The following is a 22435-nucleotide window of genomic DNA, read 5'->3' as shown; positions in this document are numbered from 1 at the left end:
GTAAATTTCCACAGCATTGAACTGAGCAGTGGAACAGTGTTCTTGAAAGTGGTGGAGCTCCATCCAAAACTTTTGAGATCAAACATCAGTACCTGACCTCACTTCTTGTTTTGTGGTTCCTTACAGCAATGTTTTAACATCACAGAAGAGTAGAGGCTGTTACTGCAGCAGAAAGGGGACAAGCAGGGAACTTCCTATGTCTTTAAAAATGGGTTCTTTAAAACTTGTTTAGGAACCTTGTACATAGTTCCTTATTAAGTGGTTCCATTATGAGCCAAAGAACACTTGTAGCACTACACAGAACCCATTTTGCTTACAGTAAGGTATTACCATTGATTTCAGAATAAGAAGGTGTGTGTTTTAAGACTACAGGCATTAAGCGAACTAATTACCTTATTCTGAAAGAATACAGATATAATGCAGTATGTTTTACCACTACCCCTTAAAGGTTAATTATGGTTATGCTGCAAGCTAATTGGCCTATCAGAGAGAATATGCTGTGCTTATTGATAAGGAATGAGCAAGGTCTTTAACGATAGCTTCTGTAATCTGGTGGGAACCAAGGCTTTGACCTTGTTTTATCACAACACCTACACTGTTCCTGAAGGAAGCAAAAGGTAACTTGCAGTTGAAAGAAGTACTCAACATTATGCTGAAACTGCCACAAGCAGAGAAGCAGTTGAACATTTAATAGTTTGTTTGTGCTAAAATAAAGAAGCAAAAAAGTAAAGAAAATCTTTTACTTAAAGCTGAAACTTAACAGATGAATTTGATGACAATTTTGTCCAATGTTTTTCCATAAACATGTTGGCTTGCTTACTTCACTATTAATGATCTTTAATCTTTAGCACCTGCTTTAGAAATTCTCTTTTAAATGACAAATTAATGGCAAGTTCACAACAACCAGGCTTTGAAATCATGTAATTATCTTAAGTCAAATTGAAACTTTCTACATTATGGACAAATGTTAATTATTCTACCTATAAAAATACTGTTCACAACATACACTGATATTTAAAGATCAAATTTCTCTTTTGTGCTCCAATGACAGCAGACAGACACATAATTTTAGGTCCACTTACCAAATAAGAGAGAAAGCAGACAGGTTCGGCAGCTCAGTGAAGATGAGACACAATTAAAGACAAGGCAAATCTTGTCTGACCCTTTCTCTTCTTGCAGCCGAGGCTCCATCTAAACCAAAACACTACCACGCTCTCATTATCAGAGAGATACTGCCCTTATTCAGTTTGGTGTCTGAGCTCCTACACATTATTGTGCTTGCAATAGGCCTTAAAGAGAATGCAACAGTCATTTTGCAAGGACAAGCGGCTTGGGAATATGATACTAAGCTTAATATTAAGACTTTAGAGTGCAAACATTGTTTAACCATGTTTTACCTAAATTCAGTGACAAAACACTTGTCACTGGACCTTGTTACTTGTTATGCATACAAAATAAAATCAGGCTCAAAAAAAACATCACACATATAAATTGGCAACACGTAGAGTATTTAATGATGGATTTAGCAATATTGCAACAGCAGAATAATAATCTATGCTGGAATAACCAACTACCATAAATAAAGCCAGAGTAGGGAAAAAGTACCACAGCAGAGTATAACCAGCACACTCACCACACCAAGAACACTGATGTATATTGATCACGTTGTTTATAACACAACTATATGTATTTCTGTTATTAAAAAAAGTGCCAAACCACATAATGGTCCAACAAGAGCTGTTTTCAATCAAATGACTGTCAGTGATCATGAAAACTAGGGAAAAGTCTGTAATACCTTGTCTGCATTCTACAAGGACAGCATGAGGTTATCATCTCTGATGTATTTTGATATTTGGATATAGTTCACCTCACATCAGTGGGTATATGTCAAGCCTTACAAGAAGTAAGGTTATCAGTATTTCTGCACTTAGGTCGACCTACACAGCACTCCATACCCCAGCATCCAAATCCACTCCGGAATGCACTGCACAAGTCGAAACTGGAAGGAAAAATGAGACAGGAACATATTTAAAACAATATCAGTTAAAGGTGCACCGATACAGGGACTGTGAGCCAATGTAAATATCTAATGTACTGTATAAATGTATAATGCATATGGATGCAGATACATAACCATTTATAAGATATCTGATATCATTGTGCATCCCTAATTTCAATCTAAAATCTAGGATGATGTTTCATTTCACCTGCAATGTATGAGGCCAGTATCCCGTAGTTCTGTGGGAGACGCCTAAAGTGGACAGAGCATGCCTTGCATACACTTGTGGCTGTGGAACCAACCAGCCAGCACCACTCCTGTCCTCTTCTCCTTGAGAGGCAACCCTACAGGGAACCAAACTCTGCACAAAGATCCCTCGATGACCATATTCATAGTGCAGGGTGCGACTGAAGTGGTCAAGGAAAGCCTAGAGGGAAAAGACAGTTTTCAAAGGCTACTATACACTGCACTGCCAGTTTATTTGGTACACCTGCCTTGTAGCTACAGGCATTGTCCACAGGTGAACAGACAGTGGTAGACCATTCTCAACACAGCAGCGACATTGACATGGTAGTGTGTGTGGTGCTGCGGTGGGTGTATTAGGCAAACTGATAAACACTAATTACTTTTTGGGTAAACAGTAAGTGTACCAAATAAACTGGCACCTCTGTGTATATAGAACAGACTTGAACGCAAATGAACAGCTTAAACCTTAATAATCTGAGTGTTGTCTCACACTCAATACTTCATAGTATAGGTAAAGCCTTTTATAACTGAATAATTTACCAAGGACTTAAGGGTGTTTACAGTGTGATAAGTGATTGCACTATTGTACAACATAAACAATCTGATGTCTGACCATGGATGCAGAGAGCACAGCCTTCCGTGGACTGGGTCTGGAACAGCCTCCGTATGAAATATTAACCACAGCCCCTCTTTGTCTCTCTGCCATGCTGGGCAGAGCCAGACGAGTCACCAGTGTGGCTGTGGTGATATTGTTGTTCAGGATGTGCCAAACCGTGCTCTCAGACAGGTCGAGAAAGTCTCTGGAGACGTCGAGGGACGAATCCAGACAGTTCACAACAAACCCTATGTCCTTGTCTCCAATGGCATCTTTGATGGGTTTACACACTGCGGGACCACGGGTAAAATCTGCCTCAACCAAAACGGCCTCCACCCCATGGACCTCTGAAATAGACTTTGCTACATCATTTACACTTCTGACATCCGGGCTGATCAGGATGATGCACACACCATGCCTGGCCAGTTCACCAGCATATGCTCTGGCTATGGCCTCTGATGCACCTGGATAAGGAAAAAAAAACAGCACTGACCTGAGATTACATCCTTATTTTACAACTTTAATGCTTAGAGTGGAGGACTGATAAGCAGATTCAGTTAATCCGTGTAAACTTACCACTAATGATGGCCCATTTTCCATACTGGTGGACAAGATCTCGGGGATTAACGAACCTGGGGATGAAGTGAAGCCGTATCAAGCTGTAACAGTCCCGCACAAGCACAACAGCTTTGCTCGCTGTATACAAAGCCCCTACTAATGCCAGGGTTTCCATATAACAGTTGCACGATCTGGCGATTTCTCTATACAGAAACTGGAAGCTGTCAACAGCAGCCATTAGGGAAGATAACTAGCCTGTTTTATAGCTAACCGAACAAACTCTACTAAAACCGAGCACACAGCTTAAGAGGCGAAATCGTCTGATCTGAACAGGGCACTTCTTTTCAGTATCTATTTAAAAGGCATGTAGTTAAATTGCTTTACTTCGATGAATGATCCAGACTTTTCCAACACAGCCTCAACACAAACACACGGCTGACCAAGTCACGTGACTCCTCTCAGCGATTCTTTTAAAGTGACCGCTACTATTTTTAAAAACAGCGCTTTTTTATATAATATTCTTAATGGAAAAAATGCTGTAATAAGTTAATAATATTGTTATTGATACCTTGTAGTTATCGCATTTATAACTTTAATTTTTAATATTGGCTATATCTCTGTCCGTGTGGCAGCTCTGATTGGCCAGCATACTGTTTCCATAGTGACGCCGGATGTGTGCAGACGAGCGCTCTGGCACTGGTTAGGAGATTAGCTCCCCTCAAACTCCGCTTTTTCACCTCCATTTAAATAACCTCTACCTTCTAAGGTTTTTGACTTTTCACAGCTTTCTGAATGCAATGAAAATTTGTCAGGTAGTTAGCTAGCTAGCAAACGTCGTTCCAAGCTGTGCCTGTGTATTAATCTAGCCTGCTAGTTCCAAGCCAGCACAGCCTGTCAACGTAGCTAGCTAGCTAACTGGTTAACTGTTAGCACTAGCTATCTTAACGTTAGGCTATCTGGCTACTGTTAGCTGGTCTGGTTTCTGTAACGGTAATCCCTATAGTGAACAACTGAGCAAATTCTGAGATATACTAACTAAGCTATTTAGCTAGTCAGTAGCTAACTAAACAGGACTGAGATTCCTAAAAGCTTCACAGCTGGTCCAGATCATCGTTAAATGGTGTAGCGAGCATCACATGAAACCTTCTCTCATAGGTACGGGTGTAGCAAGATGCAAGGCAAGAGTGATCTCGCTACCTGAGTCTTAAAATGCTGGTTAGTGAACAGTCCCAGTTCTTATTGAAGATCCTAAAAGTGACAGTAAGTAATGATCTTGAAGTGAATATTGTAAATTAATGTGAAAATTTGGTGAAAAAAATATTTGAACAACAATTCTATTCTATTCTACTTTTATGAACAACAATTCTATGACATTAGTAAGGGAAAAGTTTGTAAGTGCAGGACAGTGAATGTGGATGGTTAGTAAAGATGTTGGAATACAATTCAACGAAAGGTATTAGTAATGAGAATACTGGTTTCACCACTTCTGCCGAATGGAAAGATCCCATTTGAATGAATACTTTGTCTGCGTCTATAGGAAGTCCTTGGTAGAGAGGAGTGCATCGCACCCCCTGCGGAGTGATGTCTCAGTTTTCTGCGGAGGATGAGGCCGAGCTCCAGTCCCTGCTGAGGCAGCTTCTAAAAAGTGTAAAAGAGAGAATATCAGGGGCGCCGTCGGTGGAATGTGCGGAGGAAATCTTGCTGCACCTGGAGGAGACTGATAAAAACTTTCACAAGTAAGACGCGACACCTTCACCTTGACCCTTGAAGCGTATCTATCTGCAGTAAACTGAGTTGTGTTTTTCTCCCATGCCCATTTTCATTAGTTATGAATTTGTCAAGTATCTGCGCCAGTATGTTGAAAGCACACTGGGGGCAGTTATTGAAGAGGAGACTGAGAGCTGTACCAAGGGTGACAGTCATGCCATTGGGTCTGGTCAAGACACCCTGGTCCATGCTGTCACCAGAAGAACCAGGGAATCTGCGCAGTATGTGATCTGCTATAACTAAATATATGATAATGCTGATAATAATCAATGGGAGATCAATTATGATCACCAGTTAGCATGGTGTCATATACTCTATGCTTAATTTGGCTGTGTGTGTTTATTCATTATTAGCACTCTTAGCATTGTCAACATTGTCAACAGAACATTTAAATTCATTACTCTTTTTGGTTGTTCATTGTATCTCAAACTTGTTGGTGGAATATAACAAATTGTTGTTCATTAGGTATAAAAAGATGATGCAGACATTAAAGCAGACCATGATGGTGATTGTGGAATCACTGATCAATAAATTTGAGGAGGATCAGCTGAAGAAGGAGGAGATGCATAGAAAAAGCCAACATGAACAGTCAAGCAGCCACTACACAGACAACTGCTCAGACAGTGATTCCTCATTTAATCAGGTAATGCACTATTCAATTAATTAAAATAAAAAGTTTAAATTTTAGCTACAATATATAATAATCCAGACCATCAGTGAATTAGGATTCATCTAACTCATCAGATTGGGATGATGAATAGTATCCCACTAAACACTTTAGGTGTTTTTCCCTTAAGCAGAAATGATTTGTTTATTTCAAATGTCATATTCATATTGTGTATGAATGTAATCTCTAATAGATGTGTTTTATTTGCTTAACAGAGCTACACCTTTATCAAGCAGGAGCAGCTTCAGGTCATTTCTGAGAAGCTTGACCCGAGTAGGCCAAGAGAGGTAGCTGCTGTTGATCACTTGATTTTTTTTTTGTTGAATTAAATGTTTGACAATTTTGACAGTGTTGATACTAGAGATGTACCGATATGGAATTCTGCAGGAGCACCCTCCCAACCTGCACATATAGTATTTAGTTTTTATGAACTTTGAAATATGAAAACACAGACATGTTTTGTGCATTAAAGTTGCTTTTATTTTCCACATATTCCAATTTCCTATTTTCTTCACTATCAAGGGAGGGCAAAAACGCTTATCTGTGTAAACGGTTATTGTTAGTAATTGAAATAAAACTCTTTTAGATATTGCTGTTTATTTTGATTGCTATAACTGCTATGAGAATTGAGAATTAGTTTTATGATTAAATTGCATGTGGTGATCATCGGGGTATAAGCAATATGCACCATTATGGAGCCAGAAGAACACGAATGAACACAATGTTTTTAGTCTTCTCTTTTTTATATAGATGAAGGGTCTGTGCGGAAGAGTACTTTTGAACATGACCTTAATTTGCTTAGTGGTTAAATTCTATGAACTAAATCATTCTGCAGCAGTTGCCCCTGTATTTTAGTCTCAGGGTTTACCATAATTCTTAATGTTACACGTTTTCTTTTAGGTTCTTTTAGAATGATTCCACTGGATTTCTGAACTTGTTACCTTTTTCACTGCTTATGAGTTTTTATATGTAATGGTTACATCTGTAAGGCTGTAAATCTCCACATCTACTGTCTATTTGATCTGTTTCAGTTATCAGCAGTTCTAATTTTCAGTATCTTGGCAAGCATCTTAAATTTGGTCAAAATATTAAATATTTCTCAAGAATATTGAATTTCCTATTTCTCATTTTAAAATCTGTCTATAGAATCAAACACTTTCTCTAAGTAAAATGAGATCAAGAAAAACATCTTAAAATTAATTACTTTAACTTTAAGTAACTTTAAGTAGAATGCTGAGTGTTTAGAGTTGAGCATAAAAAGTTGTCTCTGTATGTCTTGTTCTTATTGCAGGTTCGTTGGGAAGCCTTGCAATCCCTATGCTGTGCTCCTCCCTCTGATGTACTGAGCTGCGAGAGCTGGACTGGTTTGCGCAGAAACCTCTCAGCTGCTCTTGCTGACCCAGATCCTGACCTCAGTGTGAGAACTAACATCTTTTAAGGAGTCCATTCAAATATAATAAGCGTTAAACATATAATGTCAGTATTAGGCTTTCAAGCTTTCAAACAACATCAGAGAAAGCTATCTAGACCTAAAATATTCGAAAACCTTTTACGATGTATCTGAATTCTCTTGCTTGTTACGAGACGTGTAAAATATCTGTTAGGCTGTTAGGATGTTTTGCTACGTTGTGAAGGTGCAATGCTGCCACAATTCTCACCTCTTGCAGTGCCGGCTTCCGCAGGATGCTGGAGAAAGTTGTTATTATTTATTTACTTATTTTCTGACTCTGTTTTTTGCAGGATAAGGTTTTGCGCTTCTTTTCAAAAACATTTTCTTCCTCTCCACTGAACGTGACAAGGGAAATATACAGCAGCTTAGGTAATAGCTTAGTTGTTTTTTTTTTTCCTTCATGCTGAATTTTACAAAACATGTTCAAGTATGCAGCTCACATTTTCTTCTATTTCATTTCCTTGTTTAGTGAAAAGTTTGGAGAGTGATTTTCTGTATCACAAGATTGGTTTTCCCACTGAGTCAGCAGGCATGGATGTGAATAGGCCAGATATTGCTCGTCTGCTGAAGCAAGTGCGTGACACGTACCATCTCCTCAGCAATTCTTTGGAATTTGACTCATACTTGGCTATAGATTAACTGGTCCATGTTCTTTCTTTCCAGATGCGATTAATGAACGACTTTCAGAAAGAAGCGACCACATTTTGGATTCGCCATCCTGAGAAGTGAGCTCTGGTTTTTTATGCACTGTTGTGAAGCAACTTGGGGTGGACAGTGTGACATAAATGTAATATTACTATACATTTTTCAAGATAGACTGTACAAATCATAATCTAATCTAATCATTTTTTATTCAGCATTTCAGTCATGTTTTATGTTGATTTCTACAGACAGTTAAACATGACATATCATAATTATGGGTCTCTGACACTGATAAACTCAGAAAAGCTCTTATTTATTGGAATATCGGATGTTCCCCACCTAAAAGGAGCTCCTACATAGAATAACTAAATATGTGGTTTCTTCAGCAGTTTATCATATGTTCTATACTGTAGGTACATGGAGGAAATCATAGAGAGCACGCTCACACTTCTCTCTCTACATCCCGAACATGGCATAGGCACTCATGGTTCAGAGAAAACTCTAGAGCCAGTCCACTTTCTCTCTCTGCTGGACATCAAAGCCACCTGGTTCAAGACATGGATGGTAAACATCAGTCATAACCATTAGAAAGCAATGAGAGATACTTCATATAAAATGTGATGTTTTTGTTATTGGTGATGACAGTAACTATGACTACCGCTGGTAGTATACAGCTGGTAACAATGTTCCTGTTTATTCCTAGCATGGCTACTACAGCAGGACTGTTGTCTTGAGGCTTCTTGAGCGGAAATACAAGTCAGTGGTGAGTTCCAGAAGCTATCATATACATGCTATCTATCTCTCCTGTCACTTGGGAACTATTTTTCCTGTAAGAGTAGCTGAATCATAAGTCATAGGATGTGTTTTGTCGTTTTCTTAGAATGCACACCCTAACTGTGACTAAGATAGGATCTCTAGGATATCTTACTGACAAATGAACACTGCAGACTTATTAAATGACTTAATGGGCTTAAACATGTCTCTGTTTTTCTAGATTGTTATGGCTGTTCAGCAGTGCCTTCATTACTTTGAGTCATATGATCCTGTCAGAGAGGAAACATTGGAGATCACACATGCCATGGAGCATCAGCAGATTGGTATGACATGGCTTTTAAGCATGGTACACAAATGTAATGCACATATATGCAGTACAGTGATGAGCCAAAATATTATGATCACTTGCCTAACATGCTGTTGGTCATCCGTGTGCTGCCAAAACAGCTCCGACCCACTGTGGCATGGACTTAATTAGACCTTTGAGGGTGACCCGCGATATCTGGCACCAAGACAATATAACAGATCCGTTATGTCCTGTAAGTTCTTATACACTATATTGCCAAGAGTATTCGCTCGCCTGCCTTCGCACGTATATGAACTTCAGTGACATCCCATTTTTAATCCATTGGTTTTATATGATGTCAGGGCACACTTTGCAGCTATAACCGCTTCAGCTCTTCCAGGATGGCTTTCCACAAGGTTTAGGAATTTAGTGTTTATGGGAATTTTTGACCATTCTTCCAGAAGCACCTTTGTGAGGTCAGACACTGATGTTGGACCAGAAGGCCTGACTTCCAGTCTTCTAGTCAAGTTCTTCTACACCTCTCTACACACTGTTCTTGAGCTAATCTGAAGCCCACATGAAGTTTGGAGGTCTGTAGCAATTGACTCTGCAGAAAGTTGGTGACATCTCTGCATAATGCTCCTCAGCATCCGCTGACCCTGCTCAGTCATTTAATATGGCCTACCGCTTTGTGGCTGAGTTGCTGCCGTTCCCAATCACTTCCACTTTGTTATAATACTTGTTGGACAGGTAGCCTTCTATCACAGTACCACACTGAGCCACAATTCACTGAGCTCCTGTGAGCGACCCATACTTTCACAAATGTTTGTAGAAGCAGTCTGCATGCCTAGGTGCTTGGTTTTATATACCTGTGGCCATGGAATTCATTGAAACAATTGAATTCAATGATGTGGATGGGTGAGTGAATACTTTTGGCAATATAGTGTAGATTGAATTTGTTGTTCTAGCACATCCCACAGAAGCCTGATCAGACTGAGATCAGGGGGATTTGGAAGCTTGCATTCCTGAAGAATGTGAGTTCTCACCACAGCTGACCCCACATGCCTATCCGCTTCAAATATTCTCTGACCCAGATGTCTGTCCTTATCTGGCCTTTGTCAATATTTCTCAGGTGTAAATTCCTGTCCATTTATCCTGCAGTCAACATGCCAACTAAAAGATATATCATTGAATATATCTCAGACCTTGACATGCATTGCCATTTGCTTCATCTGTGATTTTTAGGCTCATTGTTCTGTGTTATTGCCCACATGAAAACATTTTTCTCCAAATTGGCACATTCTAAATTTTTAATGGTAAAAAGATTTTATTTTAAGACATTGTGGACCATTCACCATTAAATTGGTCCATTCATCATGAATTTTTTTACCCAGTATTCGGAACAACTGCGAGACTCAAGTTATCTCACAGCTTAAAAAGACAATGTAATGAAATTTTTTGCATGACAGTGACGTTACATATATATGTTATAAGTTATGTTAATATATTTAATGTATATTGTTGCTATTATGTAAAAACCTTGTATAACCTTGTAAAACACTCAGTGTTAACAATCACTCAAGAACTTTGGGAGTATTTCTGTTAGTTCATTCTTTTTTTAGAAAATTGTGTTACAAAATTAAAAACAACAAATAATTGAATGATCTACCTAATATTGTTGTTAGGTAAATCAGTGAGTTGTTGAAAATAAACTGCAATTTCATAAATGTACATATCATCTCTGTGATTAAAAAACCATGAACAAGGAAGCATTTTAAACATAATTAAAATAATAATAATATAATAAAGATAATAAAGAGCATGCATTGCAATGCATTATCAGTTGTCAAATAGTCTTTACTGATTAATTTAGATCAGTTTTTACTGGTACTTTAAGATGTTTGATACCAGTTTAATACAGAGCAATCAATGCAGTATACAGTACTGAGTCTGTTTCAGAAAACTAGATGAAATTCACAAGACACACTGTCTAACACACTGTCTAACAGTGTTAGTTTTTGTGTCCTCACTATCTAAGAAGCCCCTTAAGTGAGAGACGTGATCTCTCTTTGTCCTGATGGATGATGGATGTCTCTATCTGTCTCTGCACCACCCCCTGTGCCTCCCCTCATTCATGCTGAATAAGCAGTCAGGCTGTAAAGCTGTGGCTATCAGACAGATTTGTGTGCATGCTGTTACTGTGTGTTCTTCTGAAGCAGTCTATCGTGTGCCTGTGGAGAGATAACAGATAACATGGAGGTCATCGTAGCTATGTTTTGTATTTGTCATCACAAGTTTTTATCTGGCTGTGCAGAAGCACTCGCACCAGAAACAGCAGTTTGACCTTAGTTTGCATTGCCCATTCCATCAGCTTGGTTGTTGGTCTTTCCTACCCAGCTGGTGTGTACTCATGCTGCACCTAGCAGACCGGAGGAACACTTACAGCTGTAAAGATAATGGAACTGATAATAATAATAATAATAATAATAATAATAATAATAACCGCTCTTTTGGCCAAAAGAAGAGTGGACACCTGCTCATGCAATGTTTCTTCTGAAATCAAGGGTATTAATAGGGGGGTTGTCAACCTTTTCTGCGGTAACAGTCCCTGCACTTGTGGGAGGGCTTTATACTATATTTACTATGAAAATTTGCTGTTTGTGCAAGAACCTGGCAATACGATGAGTATCACGATACGGGGTTCTATATATTACGATATTGTAAGCAAGACGATATATAAAGAAATACCCCATCATATGCTTAAAATCTGAATAAATGAAAGGTTTACTAATCTAGCAGTCTATTAAAAAAAAATATATATATATATTTAATTATCATTGCACTTCAAGAAGCTCTAAAAGATTGAAAGATTTGGACAGTATAAAGAGAAAGTTTTGTGAGTTTCCTTTTTTTGTCTTCTGTCCCTTCAGGCCACTCTCAGAGAAGCTTTTACAGTGCTAAGGAGCTGGAGTACGCTTTCTTTGTTCACTCACTTTGTGTTCTTGGGAGGCTGCTGATGTACACCAACGGGAGGAAACTTTTTCCCATCAAAGTGAGGAAAAGGAGAGGTCAGTAAAGTGTGGGGAATTTCATCATATTTAGCTTAGAACAGTAAAAACCTACATTCATACATGCATGGTTTATGTAGTAAGCCTCATTAAACAGTCATCGTGAGTAACGAATGTGCTGTCTGTTCCAGATCCGGTACCTTTGACCGACTTGGTGGTGACCCTAATTAATATTATGTACCAGCATCCAAACACGTCATACGGCATACATTCTCCTCACACAGGTGTGCCGTACTGATTTACGTCCTATTGTTGTCTGTGTCACTGCCTTCCTGTACGTTTACACACACCTTCAGCCCAGTTTTGATAATTCGTTGGGTGTGGGGTGGGGCAATGGGGTAGATTAGTAGTGGTTTAATGCTCCTGTGTATAACTGTAAGGAGAAGTTCTTTTTCAGAGAGGTGTATCAGCAGACATTGTGACATAGCTGACACCTCCCTCTGTCTGACACACACATTCCTCAGATTCATTAGTAGATTATCTTATGAGCTATTCAGTTTTATTGGTACAGCTCACTGTCTTCACTGTCTTCCTCTGAATCGATCAGTACTGCTCAGTGTATTCTCTCGGCTTCCCGCATTTTACTATTCATTAACCGTTCTTGCTAATCTTTAATGAGATAAAGTGACGCCTATGTTAGCCTGAGTAAAGTTGCTATAAACATATTGATTGCCAAAAGTGTGATTGGGCGTTTTCCGTGTTTGGGTCTGTCTACAGTTTAAAAGGTAGAAATGCCTTTAAGACTGTACTTTGTAGGTTTACTGTTTTGGAACCATCTGATGCTGCACAGGTAGAGTCAAAAGGGGATTCGTTCCTCCTCTGGTCGACACCGGATAGAAACAACACAAAAGAATGAAGAAATAAAAAATGAAAAGTAGTGTAAGTGAGCCTAAAAAAAGACGTCTTTAAATTTACCCCTTGAAAAAACAATAATTCATGTTTAAAGTCTCATCAGGGGAGAAAGATAATTAGATGTATAATTGCAGTGCCATTACCGGAATATGTAAAGAACTTTGTGTAATTAGTTTACGTTAGTAGTAATGACTTGAATGGATGGCAGGCATGCAGGCAGACCTGATCAACATCAATCTTACACCAGCATCAAAAACCAGACAGTAGGGCAGATCGGCTTCCCTGTGGAACCCAAAGATTGTTAGATTCTGTTTGAGGTGACTGGACACATGTTAGGTTAAATAGAGTGAAAATAGTGACTTAGACAACAGCAGCCTAGCTAAAAAACAAGAGCCAAAAAGTAGCACAGACGTAATGAGACATCAGCACCCTTCCATCCACCAGCAAAGCAAATACATTTTCAGCCTAGACTTAAAGATTGAGACTGATTGTCTGATTCTCCAACACAAACTGGAAGATTATTCCAAAGCTGAGGATTTGTATGAAACGGCTCTTTCCCCTGTGGTAGATTTCAGAATTCTTGGTGCTAATAAGTTGGGATTGCATGCATGCTTTACATGTCAGCAGCAGAATTTTGCAATCAATATGGAATTGGACTGGCTGCCAATGTAGTGTTGAGGGATGTGGTCATATGGTCAAATTTTCTACCTCTTGTAGCTGCTGTGTTTTGGAGAAACTGTAGATTGTTTGGAGTCTTGCTGGACTCCAAACCTGACAGCAGGGTATTGCAACATTGCAACCCAGGGTATTGTCCAACCTTGGTTCAATAATGCTAACCTACAAAACACACCTATATGATGGATGTTTCTGATAAATTATCCAGTATGTGTGGCTGTGAAGTATCTGAGAAGTTCAGAGTTTATGTATGAGGGCCAACTCTTCTTGGGGTTCATGTATGTACTGTTGCTAACTGTTGTTGTATGTGTACTGTTGAATAGACTCACTCTCTCCTACTGCTCTGGTGATGGAGGTCCTGAAGACCCTGTGTGAACGTACAGAATGTGCGGTGGAGTGTATCTACCAAACCCCTGTCATGGAGACCCTGCTAGCACCCATCCTCGCTTTACTCAAAGGAAAGCCGGTCAGCAGCAAGTGGCCATTCTGTGTTTGCATCATTGGTAGACAAGTGTTCCAATATGAAATATGTTGTTGACCTTCTTCTATATAGGCTAGCGTCTCACTCAAGTTTTACTGCCTTTTATGAAAAGCTGCTGGATCTCAGCCCAGTGCTGTAAATTTTTATGCTCCATGCACAGCCATGCGTTGGTATTGGAAATATATACTTGCTGGAGTTTGTCTACAGTACCGCTCCAGGAGTTCCCCATAAATATTAATGCTGAGACAATGCACAGTACGGCTAAATGTTTTTTTTTTTTCCATCAGATACTGCATTTTGTACCTGTCTAGTGTTATTCTGTATGCATTGCACAATTTGCTCAAAGCCTTTTCAATTTGTTTTTGTGTCACAGGCCAAATTAAAGTCTCCAGAAAGTAGCCTCACGCATATTGCGGACACACTGGCAAGAATCGCCACCACCCAGCGCGGTTTGGCGTTGTTTCTTTATGAGAGGAAGCTTGTCTTTGCTGAGGGTGAAGGGTAAGCAAATCTAATTTAGCTCTTAGGTTTATGTTTTATTGCTTTTGTCTGCATGTGTGTTCATGCAGGTAATCTACTTGCACACAGCAGAGACGATGGGCTCCTTATCAACTCTATGTTAATTTTCCCAAATGCTTATTAAAAAAAACAAACTCGTATTCCTTCAGCACTCAAAACACATTCATATACAAGTCTTCCCTTCAGATGTTTATCTGAATGGTTTACATTTGAAGCTGTAGCTCCGCTTATCCTAAATGTAGTAGATAATTAGAGCAAACAGGTTGTCACAGGTTTGCTACTTGGCATGAAATAATTGCATGTTGCTGTTTTATTTACTGTTTTCTCAGTATTTCAGCAGCCCATGTCATAGTGCAGTTTACTCAGAGGCTCCTGGCTAAGGAACTGCCTGCGTCCACAGAGCTGGAAAACTCCCCCGCTGTGAAGGGCGCCTTCATCTTTGTGTGCCGCCAGATGTACAACACCTGCGAGGGGCTGCAGGTTCTCAGACCCTACAGCCTGCATGAGTGTATAGCTAAAGCCTGGAGAAAGGTAACTCCATTATCATCAATGCTATGCAATCACAGATAGATTTTCTCTCTCTCTCTTTCTTTCTCTCTCTCTCATATATATATATATATATACATATACTCTTTATCAAGCACAGGTTAAAACTCCATTGGTTCAGAGGTGATTTAAACAGCTGAAAGATTTCACTGTGATGAGGGCATCCCCAAGAGGGGTTTGCATTATTCTCAAGGAAGCACTGTCACTAATACCATACATACAAACTCTTCACCTTTACTCTGAGTAAATGATCATTGTTAACAAGCTGGGCGAATCAGCAAATATTTACTTTTCATCTAAAATTTATGTGGTACAGGCTGATCTTTTTGCAGCTAAGAGTTCTTCAAATTAGAAGTGACAATCATTGGGCCCAAGCACATTGTGCCATTAGAAAACCAGTACTTCACAAACGATTGGCAATGTTTTCAGGCCTTGTTTTTAATAGTGCGGACTTAAAAGGACTCAAAACAAAATATATATGTGTTTATATATAATTTATATGTATATGTATTTTAGTCTCAGAATCCGCCATAATGGCCATGTTTTAAGTTTTCCGCTTGGAATCATGCCACCACAGCCCACTACAGCTGTTTGGTATCTAAAGTTTGTATGTTTTCTAATTCATCTATTAAAATGTCTGCTACAGTTGCTTAATAGACAAATCATTAGTTATACAACATTTAAACCAAATGCCATAAATATAAATTTAAACTAAACATACAAGGGTCAAGTATTACCTAATGTTTGTATATTTATTGTTACAGATCCGGTTCTAGACAAAGTAGAACAGTGACTTTAAGTGGTGCTATATGTAGTTATGTCTGTCTACCTCCCTTTAACTTTTCGACCCTTAATAAGATAAACTTCTCTGTCATTTAAATAAACTTTTCCTGACCATCGATTTGTGCAGGTTGTGGGTGTATGTTCTTTGAGCTTGTGTGAGGAGTAGCAGTGACAGATGGCCAAAGCTGTGTGTGCCTTTCTCTACTGTCAGTAATGAGACCTAGTGAGGCTGCTGTGCTTTGATGGGATGAGGCTATGGAGTGTGAAAAATCAGTGTTACTTTCAGTGTTGCTGTGTTAATGAGCTGAAGAGTGTGTGTGTGTGTGTGTGTGTGTGTGTGTGTGTGTGTGTGTGTGTGTGTGTGTGTGTGTGTGTGTGTGTGTGTGTGTGTGTTGCATGGAGGCTCTGGCTTACTGTGAGACATCTTCCCCACAGTCAAGCTTGCTATCAGAGAGAGTTCCCACTCCTGTCCCTGGAGCAGTCACACCATCATCCTCCCAGGAGCTCCAAAATGCGTGAGTTTTTCTCCATGTCTTTCTGTCCCCCTCACACTCTCATTCCCTCTTGGTCTCTCTCAGTTTAGTTCAAAACAGCATCAGCAATAATGTTCACCTCTGTCTCTCACACTCACCTATCTTTCTCTATCTCTCTTACTCACTTCTCAATGTCTCTCACTCCTCCCTCTTTTATTAATTCCTTTTTCTCGCTCACTTGCTCACGCAGTCGCTCATTAATTTTGCTTATACTCTGAATTAAGTTCTTAAAAGCATTATTGGCATAACAGTCATGACAAATAGAGCCAAATCATGACAGCAACAGTGAGAACACACCTTACTCTCACAGCAATTTAAATAACATCAAAAATGACTGTTTCTCTTTCTCTCTTTCTCTCTCTCTCTCCTTATCGGTTTCTGTATCTCTATATCTTTATGCCCCAGTCTTTATATTACTTTCTCACTATTACCTTCTAGTACTTCTCCCTCTCTCTCTATGTTTATCTCTACAACTCTCTCTCTCTGCCGCTATATGACTTTCTCTCCCTCATTATTGCCATAACTGTATCAAGTACAATAGTACCAAAAGCATGATAACAACAGTGAAATAAAAAAACACTATGACAACAACATAAATAACAAACAACAATGTCCACTCCTCCCTCTCTTACTCATTGTTCCTTCTCTCTCTTTCTCACATACATACTTACTCATTCAAACTTAGTCTGTCTTGCTTGTTTGGAAGGGGCTTATTAATACTGATTATTAGTAAGCTCTCCCTTTTCTCCTGAACTGCAGAGTTGCTTGGGAGGAGGTGCTGTTGGACAATCTGCTAAACTTTGCAGCCACACCTAAAGGACTGCTGCTGCTTCAGCAAACTGGCGCTATCCATGAGTGTGTCACCTACATGTTTTCTAGGTTTACCAAAAAGCTTCAGGTACCATTTCAGGGCACATCAAGCAATGCTGCACAAATTTAAATGATGTATAGCTCAGCTCAGTGTTAGCCAATACATTGAACAAGACCTAGCCCGCCATACATAGTCATATTGATATACTTTTCCACATTCTGCCTCAGGTGAGCAGATGTGAGAAGTTTGGTTATGGTGTAATGGTGACCCAGATTGCAGCTACTGCCCCGGGTATTGTGGCTTTGCACAGCTCTGGTAAGTTAGAACTGATTTTGTCTGCCCTTTTTTACTATTTAGTTGTGTTTAACTTAATAAAAAAAAGCTGCAGTAAGTCAAAAAGGAAAATTAGTATTGTACACAGTCTCTGACTTCTCACTTCTCACTATCTCCTTTAAAGCAGTGTTATGTAGCATTTTTGCCTTCAAATTCATTGCTTCATTGTGATGCTCCACTGATCTGCAATAGGGAGAGTAGTACTGCTGCTGTTGCTATGACAGAAACTGCAGTATGTAACTTTGGTGAAGTGAGAAGGACAATACATAATGCTGTGTAACCCAATTTTAACCCATATTTGTGTAAAATTCTGTAATATTACTCTACCTCAGCAGTCCACATGATTCTTTCTCTTTTAGTGATGGTTCTATATCTCTCAGCTTGTGAATGCACATAAAAAGCATGTTCTTTAGGGCTGGCTTAAAGTGCAAAATCTGCTTCCCAACTGTAGGGGGAACCCTAGAGAGAGAAATGTTTACATAATGCTGCTTTAAAATCCATTTTCGCGAAAGCCTCTTTTACAGGATGTTACAGTACATCTAAATCTCATTGCTTTGGAGACAGTAGACCTCAGCAATTTATTAGATAGAATCAGTGGTGGAAGCATTGCTCACATTGTCAGGGAAATGTTGATTCCTGATCTTTGAATGGCCTTACAGGTTTTATCCAGGCTATTGTGGTTGAGCTGTGGTCAGGGTTGGAATGTGGCAGAGAGGATGTGAGAGTTGTTCATCCCAGGTCTACTCCAATGGATCCAATTGACAGGAGCTGCCTGAAGGTGTGACTATTCATATTTCTCCATCTGTATCTGTTATTGGTGTTACTCTACATTGTCTGAAGGGTTTCCTTTAGATTTGCAGGTGTTTTAATTGATAAATCACGTGGAAAACCACAGGAATCACCTAACAACCCAATAGAAACAACCTGGGATTCAATAGAAAATGCTTGGTTTTATTTCTTTAAAACATTCTAATGCACCTAAAATATCATACATCTTAAACTAAAAACCCTATATTGCTGACTGACACACAGATAAGTATGAAAGAAGTTAAAAATAAATAAAAGTGTGAAGTAATAAATCTCTGTGCATACCACCGATCAAATATTTTTGGAAAACAAGCTTCGGAAGTGTTTGCATTAATATTTTACTTTAGCATGTGTGCTTTTAGTTCAAGGATACGTGGGGTTGTTTTGATCTTATTTCTTGCATTGGAAGTAATTATTGCAAAATATTATTTATGCACACCAGCAGTGCTTCAAAACATTAGCTGCAGGAGTTAAACTGAGCTTTGAATTTGCAGCTGTGATTTGCAGTACCTCAGAGTGACCTGTATTTGAACTGCTGTTTGTTTGTGTGTGTGTTTGTTTGTTTGCAGTCCTTCCTAACACTAGTAAACCTGCTGTCATCTCCACAAGCTGTATGGGAGCTGCTAGGACTCCAAGCGCTGCCCAACAAGACAGAATACAACTTGAGAGAAATGCCCACTTCTGTTATAGTAAGTGTCTCAACACACTGTAAAACTGACACAGTAAAAATACAACATTGACTGGCTTCCTCCTGCGTAGCAGTAGGGTATAATTGCCGTTTAATTATGCATTTCACACTAACATTTTACAGCCTCTACACCATCCTTTATCAGTCCACATTTTGATTAAGAAGTCCATTACACAGCTTACCCCAAACTTGACAGATCAGACAATACAATTTTTGTCCAGACTTTGTCTTTAGTTTTATTAACCATGCAAACTTAGAATCTGTCATTTAAAAAAAAAATATGCAATTCATGTGAATTGTGTAAATTTTTTCATTTTAGGGGATTGGGGGTTTCCTGTCAGAAGAGAATTCTGAGAGAGAATCCCTCCTTGCCTCCCAAACATATATAATATTTTTATTCTTTTGATAGGATAATATTACCAAAATGTAAGGAACAAAGATATTTCTGTCATATATAGATTTAATTGGGTGGGAAATGAATTTATTTATGTAAATTAACATTGTTTCCTTTGAAATGGATGTGGATCATGTTGATTTCTAGAGACCACTTTGAGGGTCGAGCATTCCATTTTAAATTACATTGCAAGTGGCAGTGTTTTTAGAATGACCTATAATTATAGTAGATGTAAGGTCTCTACAGATGTTTTTGCACATGACTTGGATTTGTACAGTTGTTATTTCACAGCAAATATCTCTGTATTTTAGCCTCAGACTGGACCAGAATATGCATCTAAAAAAAATAAAATGTTTATCCTAGGAACAATGCCACGGGGCTCCACTACAGGCACTGGTTTCTGAACTTCTCATCTTTTTCAAAGTTAATGAGTTTTCATGTCTGTTTTATATCCACAAGGCAAGCAATTTACATAAACAGCACTATAATTAAGGAGTTAAGGAGCAGAATAAATAGTAAAGTGTCAAAAAGATGCAAAGTGCCAACGCTTAGGAGGTCTGAAAGGCACAGGTGAAAACATGTTTTCGTCAGTGTGCTTTCAGAATGGAAATCTTTGCACCTTTGACAACTTCTGGGAACATGGCTGTATTTTTCCAGGATGTCAGAAATGCAATTAGATTCTAGGTTTATAGTATTTTGAAATCTATTCTGTAGCTGCCAGTTTAAGGACTTCATTTCAGGTGTTTCAGTCTTGCGTTCATACCTTTTTGTCTTGGTTAATGTTCTGGCAAAGTTAATGTAGCAAGTGATTGAAGCTCAGACCCTACCAATTGCCATTATGCAAACAGCATGCCTAAATTGTCACACATTTGCCACAACATCATCTAACTAAAATAACTTATGTAAGCAAGTTTTAGGTGTCAGAAAGCACCTAGCTCTAGTAGTAAAAGCATACTTCAGACAATCATGTCATGGGTGATTCTATGTATGGGGTGAGAGGAAGAATATAAATGTGCTTCTTGGCCTTTAAATAAATAACACAGGTGCTGTTGCAGCATATGCAGCTTACCTTTAAGCCATAGGAGGGCAGACTTTGACCAAAGTTGAGTTCTAGCATCTGTTTTTCATCATCCTCATCTATCCTTGTTTTATCTTGAAGCCAAATACTCTTCTTTTATTTCCCCCTCAGGATGTGATGGACCGCCTCATTGTTATTAACTCAGATGCAAAGATACACTCCCTCTTCAACTATGAGCAGTCGTACACATTTGGCCTGAGGTGAGATCAATAGTTCTCTTACCCTCTTCTCTTTCACTCAGTGGGATGGAAGAATGGCAAGAAAAGAATGGCAGCACTGTTTAGAGCTTGATTACCTGATTAGCTGTTTTTTTGTGTTTGTTCATCCTCCTACCCCTCAGATCGATGAGGGATTGATTCAGTTCTCTGTGTTTTCCGTGCGATTATACTGAATTACTGCCAGATATAGGATTAGGTAAAAGATCCGCCTCAAAGAGGATGTTAAAGTGAACAGTGTTCATCCAACCATTAAAATGAAGATAGGGTGGAAAAAAAAAAAAAAAAACATATTCACTGGAGTATTTGCTACAGGCAAAGCTCATACATCTACTGCTGCTGCAATTACATCCACTGCAGAGCTTATTTATATTAATAAGGAGTATATCAGTGTTTTTATTATGAGCATGAAATACCATAGTCCTTCACTTTATTGCTTCATAAAGCATGCCATGCCCTAGGTGTCTGAGGCGAGCAAAAATAATGAACAGCGAAGCTCAAGATCAAATTTATTTCTACAGTTGAAGATGCAGGAGATCAAATGGTGTTTTATACAGTAGGGAAAAGTTTAAGCTACGGAGGCACATCATGTTAGAAGCTTCCAGAGATTTCCAATGGTGATATATCACCATAACACCCTCCCCTCCGTTCGCCCATGGCAAAGCATGCTATCATCTCCAGCTCAGTGAGACGGAATCCTCACAGCCCTATTTCACACATGCTCCTTTTGCTAAGTGCCTCCCACAATGCAGGCACATGGCATTTGTGCAGAGTGTTAATTTGACAGCAAGGGTGTTATGTTCTGAGATCGAACTTTGCTGGGTGAGATGCTTAATGAATGTTGTGGGTGTGCATCTATGTATTGATGTATTGATTTGTGTGTGTGTGTGTGTGTGTGTGATGTGCTCATGTTGTTTGTGGTTACTGAGATTGATCTTTTTTTGAGTTACTCAAGCTGTACAGTTTTGGTCAGAAGTTTATGAACAGTTATCACGGACATGAATGTCGGAATCTTCGGACTTTCACTAAACTGCTATTTTTTATGAGGCAGAATGGTAACAAAAGTGTACAACATGTGTCTTTAATAGAAAACAAATTGGTGCACTGGTAATTTTATACCACTCTAGTCCACACCTGGCAATAGGCATGGTGCCAATAGGTTCAAGTTTATTTGCTCCTAAGAGTCCAATTGTATTGGTAGTACTTCTCTACATGGACTAGACAAGCTGTGTGTGTATGTGTATGTGTATGTGTGTCTGTGTAAGTGTGTGTGTGTGTGTGTGTGTGTGTGTGTGTGTGTGTGTGTGTGTGTGTGTGCGTGCGTGTGCAATTGCACATCTGTGTCAGCAATGGGTGCAGCTTAAAGTAGCTGAATGCATTAATTAGAAGGGGTGTCCACAAACATTTGGACATGTATGTACTGCCTCACAGGCATGTCTAGTATGATCAGCTTTTACTATGGACATGCGTGTATACAGCAATCCTGCAACTGGGTGCTAACCAGGCACATGAATAGGACTTAATAAGTGTGCTACACATTTACTCACTGTACGAGTTTTATGAAACTGGCGTACAGCTTTCAGCAATGCAGAGAATTAGCTGGAACAATAGTAGATGTAGTTCGGTACAGAGCTGCACACTGACAAACGTACAACCAGATACTGAAAC

At 39.1% G+C, this 22435-nt stretch overlaps 2 protein-coding genes across 6 annotated transcripts in view; one reads left to right on the top strand and one right to left on the bottom strand.

The window, feature by feature from the left end:
• Window positions 1-1491: 1491 nt before the first annotated feature.
• Window positions 1492-3831, bottom strand: hsdl1 (hydroxysteroid dehydrogenase like 1). The gene is made up of 4 exons (XM_072686380.1): window positions 3417-3831; window positions 2859-3304; window positions 2208-2426; window positions 1492-1999 (listed from the first exon to the last, which is right to left on the bottom strand). The coding sequence occupies exons 1-4, from the start codon at window positions 3634-3636 to the stop codon at window positions 1928-1930; spliced, it is 957 nt and encodes a 318-aa protein (XP_072542481.1). The 5' UTR covers window positions 3637-3831; the 3' UTR covers window positions 1492-1927.
• A 246-nt stretch (window positions 3832-4077) lies between these two features.
• The window catches only part of tbc1d32 (TBC1 domain family, member 32), a 48355-nt gene continuing 29997 nt past the window's right edge, over window positions 4078-22435 (top strand). The window contains exons 1-24 of one of the 5 annotated variants that reach the window (XM_072686343.1): window positions 4079-4164; window positions 4554-4658; window positions 4936-5134; window positions 5225-5386; window positions 5631-5808; window positions 6048-6119; window positions 7124-7249; window positions 7573-7651; window positions 7752-7855; window positions 7946-8007; window positions 8338-8488; window positions 8628-8687; window positions 8919-9021; window positions 11915-12052; window positions 12184-12276; window positions 13903-14045; window positions 14434-14561; window positions 14909-15110; window positions 16311-16423; window positions 17201-17339; window positions 17480-17567; window positions 18245-18363; window positions 18962-19081; window positions 20664-20752. In XM_072686343.1, the coding sequence (XP_072542444.1) occupies window positions 4980-5134; window positions 5225-5386; window positions 5631-5808; window positions 6048-6119; window positions 7124-7249; window positions 7573-7651; window positions 7752-7855; window positions 7946-8007; window positions 8338-8488; window positions 8628-8687; window positions 8919-9021; window positions 11915-12052; window positions 12184-12276; window positions 13903-14045; window positions 14434-14561; window positions 14909-15110; window positions 16311-16423; window positions 17201-17339; window positions 17480-17567; window positions 18245-18363; window positions 18962-19081; window positions 20664-20752 (2624 nt within the window). In that variant the 5' untranslated portion in view covers window positions 4079-4164; window positions 4554-4658; window positions 4936-4979. Of the gene's footprint in view, window positions 4659-4775; window positions 4852-4935; window positions 5135-5224; window positions 5387-5630; window positions 5809-6047; window positions 6120-7123; window positions 7250-7572; window positions 7652-7751; window positions 7856-7945; window positions 8008-8337; window positions 8489-8627; window positions 8688-8918; window positions 9022-11914; window positions 12053-12183; window positions 12277-13902; window positions 14046-14433; window positions 14562-14908; window positions 15111-16310; window positions 16424-17200; window positions 17340-17479; window positions 17568-18244; window positions 18364-18961; window positions 19082-20663; window positions 20753-22435 lie in introns of all 5 variants that reach the window. The other 4 variants (XM_072686351.1, XM_072686359.1, XM_072686367.1 and 1 more) reach the window with 4 other exon arrangements.

This window comes from Salminus brasiliensis, chromosome 1, assembly GCF_030463535.1.
Source record: "Salminus brasiliensis chromosome 1, fSalBra1.hap2, whole genome shotgun sequence".
NCBI lineage: Eukaryota > Metazoa > Chordata > Actinopteri > Characiformes > Bryconidae > Salminus > Salminus brasiliensis.
This window is presented reverse-complemented; position numbering and strand designations above follow the sequence as displayed.